The sequence below is a fragment of the Mastomys coucha genome, unplaced genomic scaffold, assembly GCF_008632895.1.
Source record: "Mastomys coucha isolate ucsf_1 unplaced genomic scaffold, UCSF_Mcou_1 pScaffold1, whole genome shotgun sequence".
NCBI classification, from domain to species: domain Eukaryota; kingdom Metazoa; phylum Chordata; class Mammalia; order Rodentia; family Muridae; genus Mastomys; species Mastomys coucha.
In genome coordinates this window covers 58,940,505-58,957,804 of record NW_022196891.1, presented here as the reverse complement: position 1 = coordinate 58,957,804, position 17,300 = coordinate 58,940,505, and the positions used below count along the sequence as shown (strand labels likewise).

Here is a 17,300-nt window from a genome sequence, read left to right as displayed (position 1 = left end):
GAGATGGATTCTGAAGGCTCATGAATATGGCCAATTTGGGGTTTTTACATTTATTTTGCTTGTTTAGAAGCTTTGTCTTTGGGGGGGGGGATAGCCAGAAAAATGAAAATGTTCAATGTTGTGCTCATAAGTCAGTGGGTTTTTTTTAAATATGGCTTTAATCGATATAATCTAAGTGTCCTTGCTGTGAAAACTGGTTCTCAGGCCTTGCTTCTAGAAGCCCTTTTCTGTAGAATTCAGATGAATCTGAGGAGTTAGTCACCTGCTGTTTGCAATCATCCTGGATGAAAGTTTGCAGAATCTTGACCTCACTCTGTAAAGCTCTGATGCTATTCATGGAATGAGTCATTAGGCCTTGACTGCTTCTCTGGGCAACTGGCCCAGGTAGTTTAAAATAGTATTTTACTGTTTGGGGGATAAGGTAAGATAGGCCATTAGGCCACTTCCCTTTCGTGTAAGCCTACAAATTTCCTCTCCTTGTTGCTTTAACTATGTTCTGAGACCAGTTTTTGTTGACAAGAGAGGAGACTATTTAAGAGCTACAGGGAATAGGGTGGTTGACAGTAAGCAAAGAGGACTTGGGGCCATCATTATCCAGGATGCACAAGATAAGCTATGTTAGCCCTATCACTCAATGTTAGGAACCACTTATTGGTTCATTATGCAGATAATAAGGACTCTGAAGAAGGCACCACTAAACCCTGGGCTTTAGCTTATCACATTCTTTTCAGAGACCAGCCAGTCAGCTAACACAGACAAGGAAAGAAGCTTATAAGGCTCTCTGTGTTTCTAGGAAGCTTTAAGAAGCTAAATCAGCCCTGTTCCCCTGAAATAGATGTATCTGAATGAAAATGGTTTTCAAAGCCCTGAGAGAAATATATACTATCTCTACAATGGCCCTGGATTGCAAAAGAGCAGCGTGGGAACAATTGTCCTGCACTCGGAAGTTGAAGATCCCCACACTGATTGTACTACCCAAAAGATGAGGAATGTTACTTTAATGTACTTTACATGTTAAATTCTCACTTCTCTGTTGCCAAACATTTCCAAAGTTTTTAGAGGCATATGATATAACCTTCTGGTATATTTTTACAAACACTACAAGACTCCTCAATATTTCTGGGTCTTTGACTAAACTTTTTTGAACTCCATATAGTTGTTGACTTGTATCAGAAACCAATAGGTTTAAATGGGATGAAGTACTATGTCCCTTGCTGTCTAAGACATCCAGTGTGGACATGGTACTATGTGCTTCATGTCGTCTCTAGGGAAAAAAAAAACTATTTCTTCTAATAAAACAGTGTACTTAAAAACACAGATAATAATGCTTCTCTGATTTTCTTTAGCTATCAAAAACCTAAAAGCAATGTTTTCTATGTTTTTTTTAGTAGTGTTCTATTGTGTCCAACTTTGTTGATCGATACCCTTTTTTTTTCTCATTGGGAAAGGACAAGAAAGGCAAGCATCTCATCTCTAAGGTGTTCAGATGCATTTTACCTAAGGAACGTGCTTGGTTAAAGCAGGACAGGGGTTGCATCACTTTTCAACTAAGTGCTGTCTACAGAAGCAGACACGTATCCACTGTGTTACGTATCCACAAGTCATACTTGTTACAGCTTGGATGAGGGAAAGTGGAAGGCAGAGGGCCGAGTCTTAGATGGGTGAGTCTGGGCAGGGTGGAATAGCTGAGAAGGGTAGAAGTGAGAAACGAACTATCTGACTCATCAGGAATGGAGGCGGCTGTAGCCAACACAAATTGCACCTAGCTCTCACTTTGGCAAGTTCTAACAGTTGCCAGGATCTGTCTGTATGGGAAAGGATTTCTCTGATGTAATTTTGTGCTCTTTAAATCACTAAATTAACTATAACCCAAAGACAAATCAATTGCATTACAATTGTAAATACATATTTTATTGTAGTTTTAAAATAGAGAAAAGGAGCTGAGTATACATGGAAAGCAAAGGCTGGAATGATAACATTGGAAGAAATTCAGATGCTATACGTTACTAGCTATCCCTCTATCTGAACTACAGAAACTTTTTCTACTGGTTAAAAAAAAAATCACGGTTCTGTTGGATTTTTGCTGGGAATGTGGCAATGTCATTTTGTCATTTTGTCTGCCTTGATTGTTCTAAGAATAAGACAGAGATAGAATGACATCACTAAGTTCCACAGAATAACTCCGAGGATAGCATGCCTGCTATGTAAACATAAGGACCTAAATTTAGATCTCCCAAATCCATGTGATATCCAGGCATAGTAGCATACACCTGTAATCCGAGAACTGTGCAGCAATAGCTAAGATCCCTAGAACCAAATGGTGGGCCAGCCGAGCCAAACAGATGAACTCTCTCTGTGCTCAGTGAGAGACCATGTCTCAAAGATTAAGGGGAAGAGGAACTAAGGAAGACGCTCAGTGCCCCACCTACAAGCACATACACACTTGCACAGGTTCTCCCACAACACATACATGCACACACCTAAATAATTGCATACATCACATACAAACAAATTCCACATAACACACACATACAAACAGAGAGAGAGAGAGAGAGAGAGAGAGAGAGAACTTTTACAAAGCATGGTGTCTTAGTGAACCAGTTTTCCAGAAGAAATTCTGGTTTATAACATTTGTCAATCTCCATAGTATAAAAATTCTCAGAGTACACAATTCCTAAAAATTAAACAATTGGTTCCTATGACGTAGTGGTAGCCCATGCCAACAGTGGTGCTTACAATACAACAAATAGCAACACTAACAGATTTTTACAAATACATATGATAGAATTTTAATTTCCTGAGAAGATATGCAGATACAAGAGTCTTTGTACTCTATGGCAATTCAGCAAGTATTCATAAAAAATAAGAAGAAATAGCTTAGCCTATAGTATTTTTGTTACATATAATAAAAATATTTTAAATTAGTTTTATATAAAATATCACTATATAGCTTTCCACAAATACCCATAAATATTATAAATTGGTTTAAAATACTTTTCAACAAGAACTCACAAGCTGGCTAAATTTAACAAAATCCAAAATTTAAACACAAATGTTCACTATTACTTTGAAAAGTCAGCATGGTTGAGTGAGACGAACTCTTCCAACAGCATCCTAGATCTTCTTGCTCCAGGCAAGAGGAAAATATCTGCTGGTAAAAGAGTGACTCTCTTGTAGCTTCATTCTGGCCACCTTGGGGTAAAGTTGATGCATTCATTTCAAAGTTGAATCAATTCCATTTTATAGATGTATGATGAGACAGTAGAAATGCCAGTTTCAAAGCAGAGACCGTGCGAATGGTATAATGAAGACCCCACTCACTTAATTCATTGTGAGTTCTGAGCTGAGGTAATACTCTTAGAATTCATCTATCCATGTTCTCACTGTGCAAATTTTTTTCCCAGAAATATCTACCCCATTAACATTATAACATTTTTGTGTGGTATAGGAAAACTGTTATAATTGCCAGTTAGGGAACACCAACCAAAAAATGTGCTATCGTTGCATAATACAGAGAAGTACCAGTTCCTGGTGTTAAATCTAGTGAGTACTGGTACAAACTCTCAGTTTTCTATTTGCAGCATTTATGCACACATACACACAAAAGCAATGAAGGCTTAGAAGAAAGTTCAGCGTGAACCTGTATCCTGAGGATGACAAAATTAAAAAAAAAAAAAATTCTCAGGACAATTCCATTTCATGCCATCTCAACCTCTGTCCCTATAGGCTTCATAATGTTCTGTCCTCTAAAAACACCACCTCTAAAGAGGGGTGTTGTTGGTGTGCCTTGGCAACTCCACCAGTCTGACAACATTTCATTAGGAGGCTCTTAGAAGGTGAGAGTTTGAAGGGATTAAGGTAAAACAGCTCAAGGAAATTATGATGGGGAAAAAAAGCCCAAGCTACTGCTCTCCACCCTTTTTGCAAGCCAAATAAGACTCCCATGGAAACAGGACCTCGTTCTACCCAGGGATCAAGGTTAGACAGACATTCTTTGGAAGGGCTTCTGTCTTACTGGTATAAATTAATTTAATTAATATATGTGTATGTAATTAAATGTAACTATCCCTAGTCTAATATTGCCACATGGGAATGGAATATGTGTACAACTTAAGTCATTTATTTTCCCATATAATATTTCCCATTGAAATATTTCCCTAATGTTAGTGGTTCCCTAATGCTACAGCTATGCAATTTCAGGGTCCCCAGTCAGGTGCTTTTACTGATTCAAAGTAGCCCATACTCCTTTTTATTTAATCATGGATCGTACAAGTCCATGCAGACCCAACATTAAGGATTTGGCCCACTTGCTGAGTCCTCTTCAGACAGATATGAGGGTTAAAATTCTATATGCCAAGAGGCTCTGTTTGTAAGCCCTCACAAACTGTGCGCATTGCCAACAATCAACCCCCTCCAACCCACCCACCAGCATCTCCAGATACACAGAAGAAGATGACAAGACCAAACCCAATCTCTAAAAGGTAAATGAGAGATCTGGCATTAAAATGATCCCCCAGTATGTATTATTTTTCTGAATATGGTCTTTAGAGTTGAACATCAAATGTATCTTATCTCCAGCATGCAGTTCATAAATCCCTCCTATAGGTAAGAGTTGAAAATCATTCGTTAGAGTTTGTAGGACATCATTGTTTTTAAATATCTGTACTACAAAAGGGGCATAGTCTTTTATGTATTTCTTGTCAACAGGAGTCACTTGGCCATATATTAAATACACGCCTTTCCGCAGTATCTTCACCATCCCATTAGATGTCATATTCACACAGTGAGGTTCAGGAGATGTCATTTGCCATTTTGAAGATAATAGTTCTATAAGAAATTGAAAAGGAAGAAGAAAAAGTCATGTTTCCATTACTATTTCATCCTATATCTGGTTGTAATATATTCTTTGTGCCTTCAGGTGTGTTGTTTACCTGGACTATACTACTTTTCCCAGGCCATATTTTAGATCTACTGTGAGAATAAACCATCTCTCTGCTTTTGAGAAGCTGCAGATCCTAATGGGTCTGAACCTCTTCTCAGGTAATGTGAATGAGGAAGTGAGTAGAAGGGAGAGAGGAATCATACAAGGCTAGAATAAGAACTGCTTATAATCTATGCATTCCCATATCTTTCTCATACAAATACTACTCAGTCTGTGATGCTTTCCCAATAACACATTCCATAATTAATCAATACTCAACATTGTTCTCCTTTGACTACCCTGCTCTATGTTGCTTTAATTTTCTTCATGTAAGGTATTAGTAAGAAGTATATTATAAATTAATTTGGCCATTTTTCTACTGTCTTACATCCACTTGAGTATGATGCCTTTGATAATAAGTATTCACCATTTTTTCCAATTGCTATACTCTCATCACCTAAATAAGTTCTATTTTGATATGGGAGTCTTGCTGTATTGCCTGATCTGGGCTCAAATTGCTGACTTCAAATGATCTTCCCAGCTCAGCATCAGTAAATATCTCTAAATTGATTGACAGGTCTGTATTTCTGAATTTGATGCTTTGTATCTAAAATATGGTTCTCCATGCCACTTTCAACTTCACATAGCATTATCTAGTTTATTTCCAAGTATATGCTGGTATAAATTAATTTAATTAATATATGTGTATTTAATTAAATATAACTATCCCTATCTAATATTGCCACATGGGAAATGGAATATGTGTACAACTTAAGTCATTTATTTTCCCATGTATTACATTGAAATATTTCCCTAATGTTAGTGGTTCCCTAATGTTACAACTATGTAACTTCAGGGTGCCCAGTCAGGTGCTTTTACTAATTCAAAGTTATCTGAATTTTTCTCTAATTCTCCATAACTTTAGTTATAGAGGGCATAGCCTAAAAGAGGTAAGACTGACTTAGATTCTCATTCATACAAAAATAACTAGGATAAGATTTGGAGGTAGATGCTGAAAGAGAATGGAAGAATGAACAAGGGGAATGAGAATGGAGGATTATAGGCAAAAACAAAGACTTGCTGTATCTCCAATGAACTCTGCATTTCTCCTTGAGCAAGACTCCAGGAGCAAGTCTATTTTTTTTCCTATTTAATTCAAGTAAGGATTAAAAAAAAAAAACACTTTAACATCATTTTTTATCACATCAAGGAGAAATTTCCAACACATTATATATTCTATTCTTTTCACTGGAAGAACAAAACACAAAACCAGAGAGGGACACATTCAAAGACTGTCCTAACCTCTGAGGACCAAAGTATTTTTTAAAGCTGGAGCAAAAAATAGAAAGTGAAAAACTGGATTAAAGAAATTGTCTACTGACAAATGAAAATGTGTTTGTTTGGCCATGCAAACAATCGAAAATGTATACATTTGATATTTGTCATGTGTTCTAAGAAATATTCTGAGACTCGGTGTGGTGGTTAGCTTTACTTGTCAAATTGACACAATCTATAATCACCTGAGAAGGGAGCCTAAGAAAGAACTGTCCATACCAAGTTGGTCTTATAGAGTATTTTATTAATGAAGTTATTAGATATGGGAAAATCCAGCCAACTATGGTTGGTGCCATTCCATAGGCAAGATGTCATGAACTGTAAAGAAGTAGAAAAAAGGAACTAAGCTGACAGGAGCATGATATAGCCGCCTCCTGAGAGGCTCTGCCAGAGGTGGATGCTCACAGCCAACCATTGAACTGATCACAGGGCCCCCAATGGAGGAGTTAGAGAAAGGACTGAAAGAGCTGAAGGGGTTTGCAACCCCATAGGAAGAACAACAACATCAACCAACCAGAGCTCCCAGGGTCTAAACTACCAACCAAGGAGTACACATGGAGGACCCATGGCTCCAGCCATATTGGTAGCAGAGAATGGCCTTGTCGAGCATCAATGGGAGAAGAGGCCCTTGGTCCTGTGAAGGCTGGATGTTCCAGTGTAGAGAAATGTGAGGACAGGGAGGCAGGAGTGGGTGGGTGCATGGGAAAAAACCCTCATAGAAGTAGGGGTCGGGGATGGGATGGGCGAGTTCTGGGGGGATAGGGAAAAGGGATAACATTTGAAATGTAAATAAATAAAATATCCTATAAAAAAAGCAAGCAATAAGCAAGTGCACTTCATTTCCCTCTGCTCTTGACTGAATGTGACTAGATGCTTCAAACTCCTGTGGCTATTATTTCTCCACAGTGAGGGACTGTAATGTGTACTTGTGAATAAAACAAATCCTTTTTCTCCAGACGTTGCTTTTTGTCAGGGTATCTTATAAAAGCAACAGAAATGAAACTAGAACACTCAGCAGCACTGTTTCCCATGTTTTCTGAGCGAATGTCAGGTGACTGTCATGAAAAGTGACTCAGAAGCAAAGAGGAAGTACTTCTTCCTTCTCTTCTATGCACTCACTAACAGCAGTAATGGTTCCCAGATGGTCTACTAGACACTAGACATGTATGAAACATAAGAAACGCTTCAACAAAAGGTTGTAGGAATCTGAAAAATATCCTTAATCCCACCAAACTAAAAACCGATTGCTGTATGCAAATCCACAAGGTTGTTTGTTTGTTTGTTTGTTTGTTTGTGGGATGTCTATGCCTGCCAAGAGTGTCCCTATGTGTGGGCTTGTCAATCGGGCTCAGCCTTGGCGTCTCAGTTCTCACTGGGCAGATGGCAAGTATGAGATGAATGGTTTTAGTAAATAATAATTGAAAGTGAGCAAAAGGATGCACGGGCTTTTCGAGGGCACTGACAGTGGCCTTCTTGCCTCAGAATCTAAGGGAAATGAAGGGAAGTCATGGAAGATGAGCTACTCACCAAATTTAACCATGCAGGGCTGTTTGGCAGTGGGCTGTAGAAGGAAAAGAAGAAGTGGTCAAAATGATGGCACCACTGCTACTTGCTTAACTAATTACTTAGAGCTTAAAGTTTCTGGAGCAAACTATTTTCCAACACCTCCCCCAACCCCTTCCCCAAAGTACGCCCCCCCCAACACATAAACACAGACACCTGTACTTCTTCATCTCCTTCTACAGATGACTGGTTCTGTTCTTTACATTTGACTTTCAGTCAGCTTTGACATTAGAGTTTTAGGAAGACAGGAGGAAGCAAGTGAGTAAGGATGCACGGGCATTACACACATGAGTTTAGCTGTATACAGACACAAAGGAAAGAATGAATAGAGCAATGAGCAGCATTGTTTTAAATTTTTAAATGGTGTCATTGAATGATAGATTTGATCATGAGAAGAAAGGTAGCAGATCTTTTTTGGGGGGGGGGGTGTCTTTCATCCAAAACTTTGATGTCTCATTCTGTTCATTTACCTTTGACACACAAGGCAAGCATTGAAGCTGTGTTCTTCCTCTCTAGTTTACTACAAACAGCAGTCTCCATGTTCCTATCATCTCCCAAGATGGCCTGTTGCATGTTGGGGAAAAATAATGGAAACTCTGCTTATGTTTCCCTTTACTTAAAACAACAGTATTAGCTCTAGAAATGTTTAATGTATAAAAAACCACATGCCATGTATAATAACTGGGATGCCTTCAGAATCAGAAACAAGTGTTTCAAAATGGCTTCAATATGCCTCATCTTACATGCTGAAAGGTGATATTAATTATGGCTTATTTACAAATACAATCACTTAAATGCTGTCAAATGCTTCAGGGTAAAAATAAGGCTTAAACATCAGTTTTGGTGTACTCAAAATGCATTGGTTTCCTGAGAGCAAAATGCTCAAAAGATTTTTTTTAACATGAAGACTGATATATGTTCCTTTTAAAGGATTTCTCCAGCTATTATGCTAGGAAGAAACAAAGAGAACAGAAGGCAAAAGCAATGCAGTCGGTTAAGCATGGACTGGAGTCTATAAACGGGAAAACACAGTGCCTCTGACCAAGGTGCTGGCCGAGGGGAAAGAAGCCAACTGGTGTAACAGAGCCATGCACGCCTGTCATAATAGCACTTAGGCTGAAACGAGAAACCTGTGGCTTTCAGGTCAACCTATCTAGAAGGAAGCAAGAAGTAACTGGAGTTCCTGACATGAATGCGGGCATGAGGCAATGGGAAGAAAGAAAGATAACTCCAAGATTTGGGACGGCAGTCATTGAAAAAAAATTAAGTTAGTTAAGTTAACTGCCCAAATTAGCAAGACTCAGAGAAATAAAGTAAGATGGAAACCATCACAACTTTTGAAGGTGTTGATTTGTGGTGCTTATTAGATATCAAGTAGGCAGTTAGATATATGAGGCCAAGATTCGTTGCTTTCAGACATGGCATTATATGTGAACATCGAATCCAAGAAGGTAATTTTCAATTGGTACAGTCAAAATTATAAATCAAGATAAATTAGAATATAAACCTCAAGTTACTGTATTATAAAATGTTAAGCTAAAATTAAGAAAATAAAACAAATATTATCAAATCGCTAGGGCTCTGAGTGTGACTAAGAGGTCAGCATCACAGAAACAATATTTCAATTATTTTATTATGTTTGCATCAAATGTTAATATGTTATAGACAACTTAACAACTTAGCTAAAGCAAAATAGACTTACACTGGAAAATCTGTATTAAACTTTTAGAGTTTCCATCTTGTGTGTCTGTTTTATGTATGTGGTATTATACTCAGACATGAGATACTATTTAGTATACATATGTTGGAAGTTATAATAAGAGCATTTTATACTGATAAGGAAGTGCAATAGAAAAGGGGAGAAGCCATGACTCTAAAAACTAAAAGACATTAGATTTCCTGAAATCCATTGTACTCCTGCGATGATTTCATCCACATTTTGGGTTTTGTTAGAAGCGATGTCCAAAGTCAGTTCAGCACAAAGACTGACAGGCTTATAGCAGGAACTCCTAGAACTCCAATTTTCTTATCTATTAACCAGGGAGTAAGAGCAGGGCTCACTAAACCTGCTGTTCTTACTCAACTAAGCTGATTCTTGGAGAGGGCTTCTCCAGGCAGGCACGCTACCTGAAACTTCTCAGTAAATATCAGTTATTTTGATAGTGATACTGATTATAAAAATAAATTAAACAAACAACTTAATTTCCTATAGTCCCAACATTACACTAGCATTATAAGCAGAAGAGACGCATTTAGTGTAAAATAGTTACTTCTCAGAAAGTTTGTAATCTAACTAGAATGACATGATCACACATATGAAGCAATTAAGTAGCCAGGAAAATATAAATGTCATGGATTTTTTTCCAGCTACACCATGTGTAAGGAGTACACAGAAAAATCTAAATCTATAGACAAATGAACTGACAGAGACAAACATCCAGAAATCCTATTGTGAGCTGCTTTAATATCTATTTAGAGTTAGAAAACAACGCCACTGAGTTCATTCATAACAATTGCCATAGTTAAAATGTAATTGGAAAATTATCAGTTTGGTTGAGAGACGAGGTCTTTTATAGAGGAAAGGAGGTCAGACAAACCACACATATTTTAAATGACCTTGTTGGTTTGCATGCATTGTAAACCTTATAAGTAACAGGGGTATGAATCTTAATCACAGCCATCGAGAGCCTAGCATGAGTCAGGCGGGTCAGGCACATTACTGCCTCATTATTCCTTAAGGCAACTCTGTAAGAATTACCATGTTCCTCCGTAGATGAGGAAATGTGAGCACAGTGATGAAGCAACAAGCCCAAGGTCAGATGGCTGATAAGAGAGGCTGGCATGCTCGACCAGACTTTTATTCAAAACTCTCCCTCACCCCTACCCCTGGGGCAGTTTCTATTTATAATTCTGGTGATGTTACAAAAAGCTACATATCAAGCTTTCTGTTCACTCCAGTTTGGCTTTTATTTGGAAGGATCAGTTGCTCTTCTAACCTCGCTTTGGTTTAAGACTACATTGACTTGGTTTGTCTCAGAATGACCAAAACCAGACTCCAGGCTCATCCTAACAGCATATGTTTGGAAATGAAATCTACTCTGTCTGTTTGCAAGTACAGTTGTAGCAATTCCATTTTCCTTTCTAGAATTCCACCCTTCATCACTGAAGAAAGGGACTTTCCTGATTTCAAAGACAACTTTTTCGAACTACTTTCATGCAGGAGCTGGCCAACCTCTTTGAGCTCAAGCCTAGTCTCTTAACTATATGTCGCCTAGAAGACAGAGAAAGAGAAAATTCTCCCAAGATGATTTCTGAAAGAAACCAAGCTTCATATCTTACTTTTAAACATAAGAGGGTTTTTTTTTTAAATGGGGATGTTTTTTTTTTAGAAGTCTAAGAGATTTTTTTTTTAAATGGAGATTTGCACACACACACACACACACACACACACACACACACACAAACTGGAGTGGAAGAAAAAATTTCTAAGTTCTTAAGTATGAAAAGGTGGAGGTTACTACCTCATAATGACTCACCACCTGCCAGCCACTCAGATCTCTCTGCTCAAGATATTTATTTGTATCTAATAAGGAAGGTATAATGCTGAAGCTAATCCTAAAAGCCAGTGTCCTTTCCATAGTAACTATGTTGCCAAACATCCATTTTTTTAGGGAAAAAAAAAGACTCCAACACTTTTTACTTCCCTAAATTTGGGATAAATTTTTAGTTATATTTAGAAGAGGAACCCTTCATTGAAAGGGGTATGTTCTTTTGAGAGGATAATCTGGAATCAAAGTTTCAGAAATCATGAATTCACTAAGTTTGATTGTGGGAAGAGCTGTCACTTAGAAAGACATTTCCCTTGGCCACTCATCATAAGCAGAAGTCAGTGGCACTTAGACTCACTGATGCTCAGAGCCACCTGACTGAGATGACTTGAGGAAGTTTGCAGGAGGAAAAAGCATTTCCAGCGTGGAATTAATGCATTCTCACTCTTCCTCCTATAAACACTTCAGAATGCTGATAGTCTGCTCAACACTCACTGCTTCAGAAAGTTCATGCCTTGGTTCATTCTTTGGAAGGGTGGGGCTGGGCTTAAGAAGTCCCTCTGCTTTTCATCCATTTGTACAGTTACAGACTACAGAATAATAGGCTCCTATGTAAGCCTTTAGCCAGTACCATACTAACTAACCTCAAATCAACAGAGCATCACTTCTTCCTGCATATTTTCCTCAGTATCTTGCCAATATAGAACCATACCTTTGAGACCACCTCTGGTTTGTCTCCTTAGAAAAATGCTCCTGGGCTCCCATTGCAACCCTTTCTTACACAGGTATATGCCATTTTACTCTGCCCAAGATTTAGTATCTTTTAGTATATCCAGAAATAGGCCAACTCTTGAATTATATAAAGTCTTATTTAATTCCTTTCTGGTCTTCCTGGTCAATGCTTTTATTGTTTGTTTGTTTTGTTTTGTTGCTGTTTTGTTTTCTTTGTGTAGCCCTGACTGTTCTGTAAGAGAGAACACTTCTAAAAAGAACCTAACTGATATACATTCCCAGTTCAGATCCCATCTAGACCCATAATTTACACTAGAGTTCAATGGGAAATTCCTGATAACTGTCAGGGGCTTCCCAAAGAGATATGAGCTCCTTCCTCCTCCACGAAGCCTTCCCTGGTCACCCAAGCCTGAAATCATTGTCCTCATAAACCACAACGGTATGCTTTATCCTACTCCTAGATAAATTACTGAGCACTGTAATCACGGCTAGCAGGACATTAAGTAAATAGATCCACTCCCTTATCACCATGTTGCAGACCTAAAAACTAGAATCAGAGCAACAACACAACTTTCTCAAATTTGTACAGCTGGTTATGGGGCAGGTCATCTAGAACTGGAACCCAGGTTTCTTTCATTTTTTTTTTTTTTTTTTTTTTTTTTTTTTTAGTTTGTCACCATCCCTTTTCTCAATAGGCACTTGCTTCCTGTCACTTTTTTCTGTTCCCCATTATTGTTTTGTATCTCCTCCCCCAGTGAGACCACAGCTTGTCTGGAATTACCTGAAGACAAGCACCATGGTTCAGGTCTCTTGTTTGCTTATCAAGAAGGTATTAGTGGAGTCCCCAGAAGGAAAAAAGAACCTCCATAGATGCCAACTAAAGGCTCAGTTTAAACATGTAGTTCTATCTAGTTCAAGTCTACAGAGAACACGTAGTATTTTCTGGTATCTTTTGTCTTAAAACATTAGATGAATAAAAACACATTTGAAGATCCATGTCATTACAAGGCTTAAATAATTTGCACCATTTATACTGTCAAGTGCCTTCCTTCCCACTATCTCTAGCAATGCTGAGTGGCAATGATAGTAATCAGACTAACAAATAAATAACCTTTATATGATATAATTAGCAGCTGCAGACTCTATGGCCACCTTACCTTGAGTGAAGTAAAGATCAGTGTACCCAAGGTACAGAACAGCATCAGCAACAAAGCAACTATGCATAAGAGCCATGGCTTCCTGCCCCTCTCTGCCCCTCGAGGATTTGACTCGCTCAAAGGCATTTCCTCCATGAGGCTAGAACTCATTCTCTGGAGGAATGAGAACTGTGGAAAGCAGATACCCACAAGTGATGGATGAACGATGCAATGTCATGTTTTATAGTAATTAGACGTGGGTGTGGGAGGTGGAGTTTTCCTTTGGAACACTGCTAAGCACTCGCTGTCATCATGGCACCAGGCCAAACATACAAAGGAATGAGAAGGCTTAGAGCCAACAGAAACACGGGAGGGGGGACAGAAGCCACTACGAGGGAAGTTCAGAAGGAAAAAAGTCTTTCCTCAAGCAAGAGGAAGTACTGTGTGCATGCACAGCCAGTCTCGGCTGCTGTCAGACACCGTGCAGTCCAAATTATTTCCAAGTAAGAAAAAGTCATATAAGACTAAATAAAATTTAAAACTAAGTTTAGTCATACTGCAGCTGTAACAACTGGGTAAGACAGAGAGGTAAAGAGCTGAAGAGGAAGGATGCATGGTTTAAACAACACAGTTCTCACAAAGTCATCACACTGCACACTTCACATAGGTACCAATTTAGAGATATATGCGTTTTGCTTGTCAATCACACCTTGGTGGGAGTTTTAAGACATCAAATCAAAGCTATAATCACAAACACCACACACACACAAATATTCTCAGTTACAAAATGTGTTTATTCTGAAATAGTCTTGAAATAAAGCTGCAGCTGGGGGCTAGAGAGATGGCTTGGCTGGTAAGAGCATGTGTCACTTTGCAAAGGATCTAAGTTTAGTTTCCAGAAGCAATGTGGTGTCTAAACAACCATCTGTTACTCCAGTGCAGGGAATCCAATTCCATCTTCTGACCTTTAAGGGGAAAAGACACACACATGATGCACATACATATATGTGGACAAAACATTTATACATATAACATAAATCTTTTAAAAGAACCTACAGGTATATTATTAGAATTTAGCAAATGTTAGTAAGTAAGATGATGGTTAATTTTCTCACACTTGGACCATGTTGGAATCAAATTCCAATTCTGCCACTGAATAGAAATAAAGCTATCATTTAAAAAGTTATTTCCTTTTAAGTGGCCTATCATTTAAGAGGTATTTCCGGTACCTTGTCCCCAACCTCAGTGTATACTCTGCCCTTCACCCACAAATATAAACTTTTTCCTCCTGCTATCAAAGTACAAATTAAGCACAGAAACGAAGAAATACCTTGTTCTCTATACATAAGCCTCCTCATCAGTTAAAACAAAATATTTCCTGTCTTATAGAATGTCAGAATCATTTGCTAGAAACCTTGTGGACTTTTAATCTAGACACATATGATTATAGCATTGCCCAGTATAGCTCAGCCCTAACTTGTTGTATGGCATATTATTGAATTTCTCTGAGCCTACATTAAATGTACAAAGTTTAGCTTATATAAAACACTTCATAAGGGTTAGTATAGCTTGTTCCTACCCTCTTTACAAGTGTTCAGATTAACTCAATGATAAAATCCTAAAAAAAGAATGAATATTCCTTATTATTTTTCATAGAAAATATCTCAATTGAAGTTAGTTTAAATGAAAGTATTTTGGAGACACTGTTGTTTTAATTTAAAAAGAAAAGCACTTTTTTACATAAGAAAAAAATCCTATTTAGCATCCTCATCTTTGAAAACAGAAGCTAAGGTTGCTAGAGGTCGGAGGTTCCTCAAACCACGAGCAGCTGATGAAGTGGAAATCACAGTCCAGAGAACATAGCATTTTGTCACAAAGCCAGATCTGTCTTGGTTCCACACTATTTTGGGCAGTATTTCCTACTGAGTTGTCAAAATTTCAACTTGACCCTATTGTATCTTGAAAATAAGCTACTCTTGAGGAAGATGGTAATACGAAGCTAATTCTTCAATATATCAGATATTTTAATAACTGTGGACTAAAGATCACCACTCAGGGGGTGAATGAGAAATTGACTCTTGAGGACAAACACTTTTTCTGTAACTCTCAAGCCTGTTTCACACCTACCACTGAGAAGCAGAGCGCTTTCTTTCTCGCTCATCCCATCTATCCCTTTCCTGTCTCCTGTACAAATGTTAAATGTAACTTCTGCTTCCTCACCTCAGTAGAGATGCATTCTCATGAGGAACTGATCCAAGTAAAAACCCGCATCTGCCTTCAGATAAGGTTGGACTTGGGTATATTCTTATTTTAGCTTTATGACAATATTGAAAGAAAATTGACACAGTTATCTTGAGAAAAAAATGTGCATACATTCCAGGGCTTCTTTCCATTAAACAAGACTCAGAATGATGAAAGTTCAAGTCAGCACAGGAGACACCAGAGAAGGATTTTGGCATTCTCAAGTTTTGAGTCATAACTGGTGCCTAGTTAGCATAAACCAGAAAGAATATTTTATGACATCTCAGGACTCCACAAAGGCAAATAAATACCAAATCCAATATGTGCCTTAATTTAGGACTCTTTTGGCTTAGGTATTTGTAAATGAAAATTTAAACAATCTTAAAATCCAACTAGTAAATCTAATTTTTCTATTATTTTTGAGATATAATGTAATTCTGTAACATATTCTTTCCTTTTTATCCTTTGAAACCCTCCAATATACACCTACCTACATGGAGATATGGGAAACTGTCTAAATCACACTTACCAAAGAATTTACTACCCAACCACATTAGAATCATACTCACAGACAGATCTGTGCCCATATGGATATTACATATAAGACAGTAGAAATAAAAAAAAAAAAAAATCGCTCTCAACCTCTGTCTATACTTAGGAGTGATGATGGATTGATAGGCTTCTCTGCCCCTTGCCTGCAAGCCTAGAGCCTGACTTCAGGAAGTGCTTTAACCCAGGGATTCAGGGGAGATCCGCCATTTTCTCTTTGGTGACTTTCTAAGGCAGGACCAGCCAGAAGGCACAGGCCTCACAGGTGGCAGAGCAGCCAGGACAGGATCTTCTCAACCTCTGCCCACACCTAGGAAGGACAACAGATCCACAGCTCTCTCTGCACCTTTCCCGCAAGTAGAGATCCTGTCTCTAGGGTGTGCTCTGATCCAGGACTCAGGATGGACAACTGATCCACAGCCATCTGTGCCCGGGTTTTACCAGAGGAGAGCTGATCTCCCAGAAGTGCTGACACAGGCTTACAGACCCACAGGAGGAAAAATCTCTAGTCAGAGACAGCAAGAACATCTAACACCAGATATCAAAAGATGGTGAAAGGCAAACTCAAGGATCTTACCAACAGAAACCAAGATGACTTGGCTTCATCAGAACCTAGTACTCCCACCACAGCAAGTCCTGGATATCCCAAAACACCGAAAAAGCAAGATTTGGATCTAAAATCATATCTCACGATGGTGCTAGAGGAATTTTAAAAGAACATGAATAACTCCCTTAAAGAAATACAGGAGAACACAGGTAAAGAGGTACAAGCCCTTAAAGAGGAAACAACAACAACAACAACAACAACAACAAATCCCTTAAAGAATTGCAGGAGACAATGAGTAAACAAGTAGAAGCCCTTAAAGGGGAAACACAAAAATCTCTTAAGGAATTACAGGAAAACACAAACAAACAAGTGAAGGAATTGAGCAGAACCATCCAGGACCTAAAAATGGAAGTAGAAACAATAAAGAAATCAGAAAGAAAGACAACTCTGGAGTTAGAAATCTTAGGAAAGAAGTCAGGAAACATAGATGCAAGCATCACCAACAGAATACAAGAGATAGAAGAGAGAATCTCAGGTGCAGAAGATACCACAGAAAACATTGACACAACAGTCAAAGAAAATGCAAAAAGCAAAAAGTTCCTGACCCAAACATCCAGGAAATCCAGGACAAAATGAAAAGACCAAACCTAAAGATAATAAGAATAGAAGAGAGTGAAGACCTCCAACGTAAAGGGCCAGTAAATATCTTCAACAAAATTATAGAAGAA

The 17,300-nt window shown here is 38.2% G+C and overlaps 1 protein-coding gene across 1 annotated transcript; it reads right to left on the bottom strand.

Moving 5' to 3' along the window:
• Positions 1 to 4,444: 4,444 nt before the first annotated feature.
• Tnfsf18 (TNF superfamily member 18) lies at positions 4,445 to 13,473 on the bottom strand. Its single transcript, XM_031387000.1, is given in 4 exon segments — positions 4,445 to 4,827; positions 7,784 to 7,817; positions 13,257 to 13,409; positions 13,411 to 13,473. Coding segments are annotated over 4 exon segments (603 nt in total). The 3' UTR covers positions 4,445 to 4,474.
• Positions 13,474 to 17,300: the final 3,827 nt, after the last annotated feature.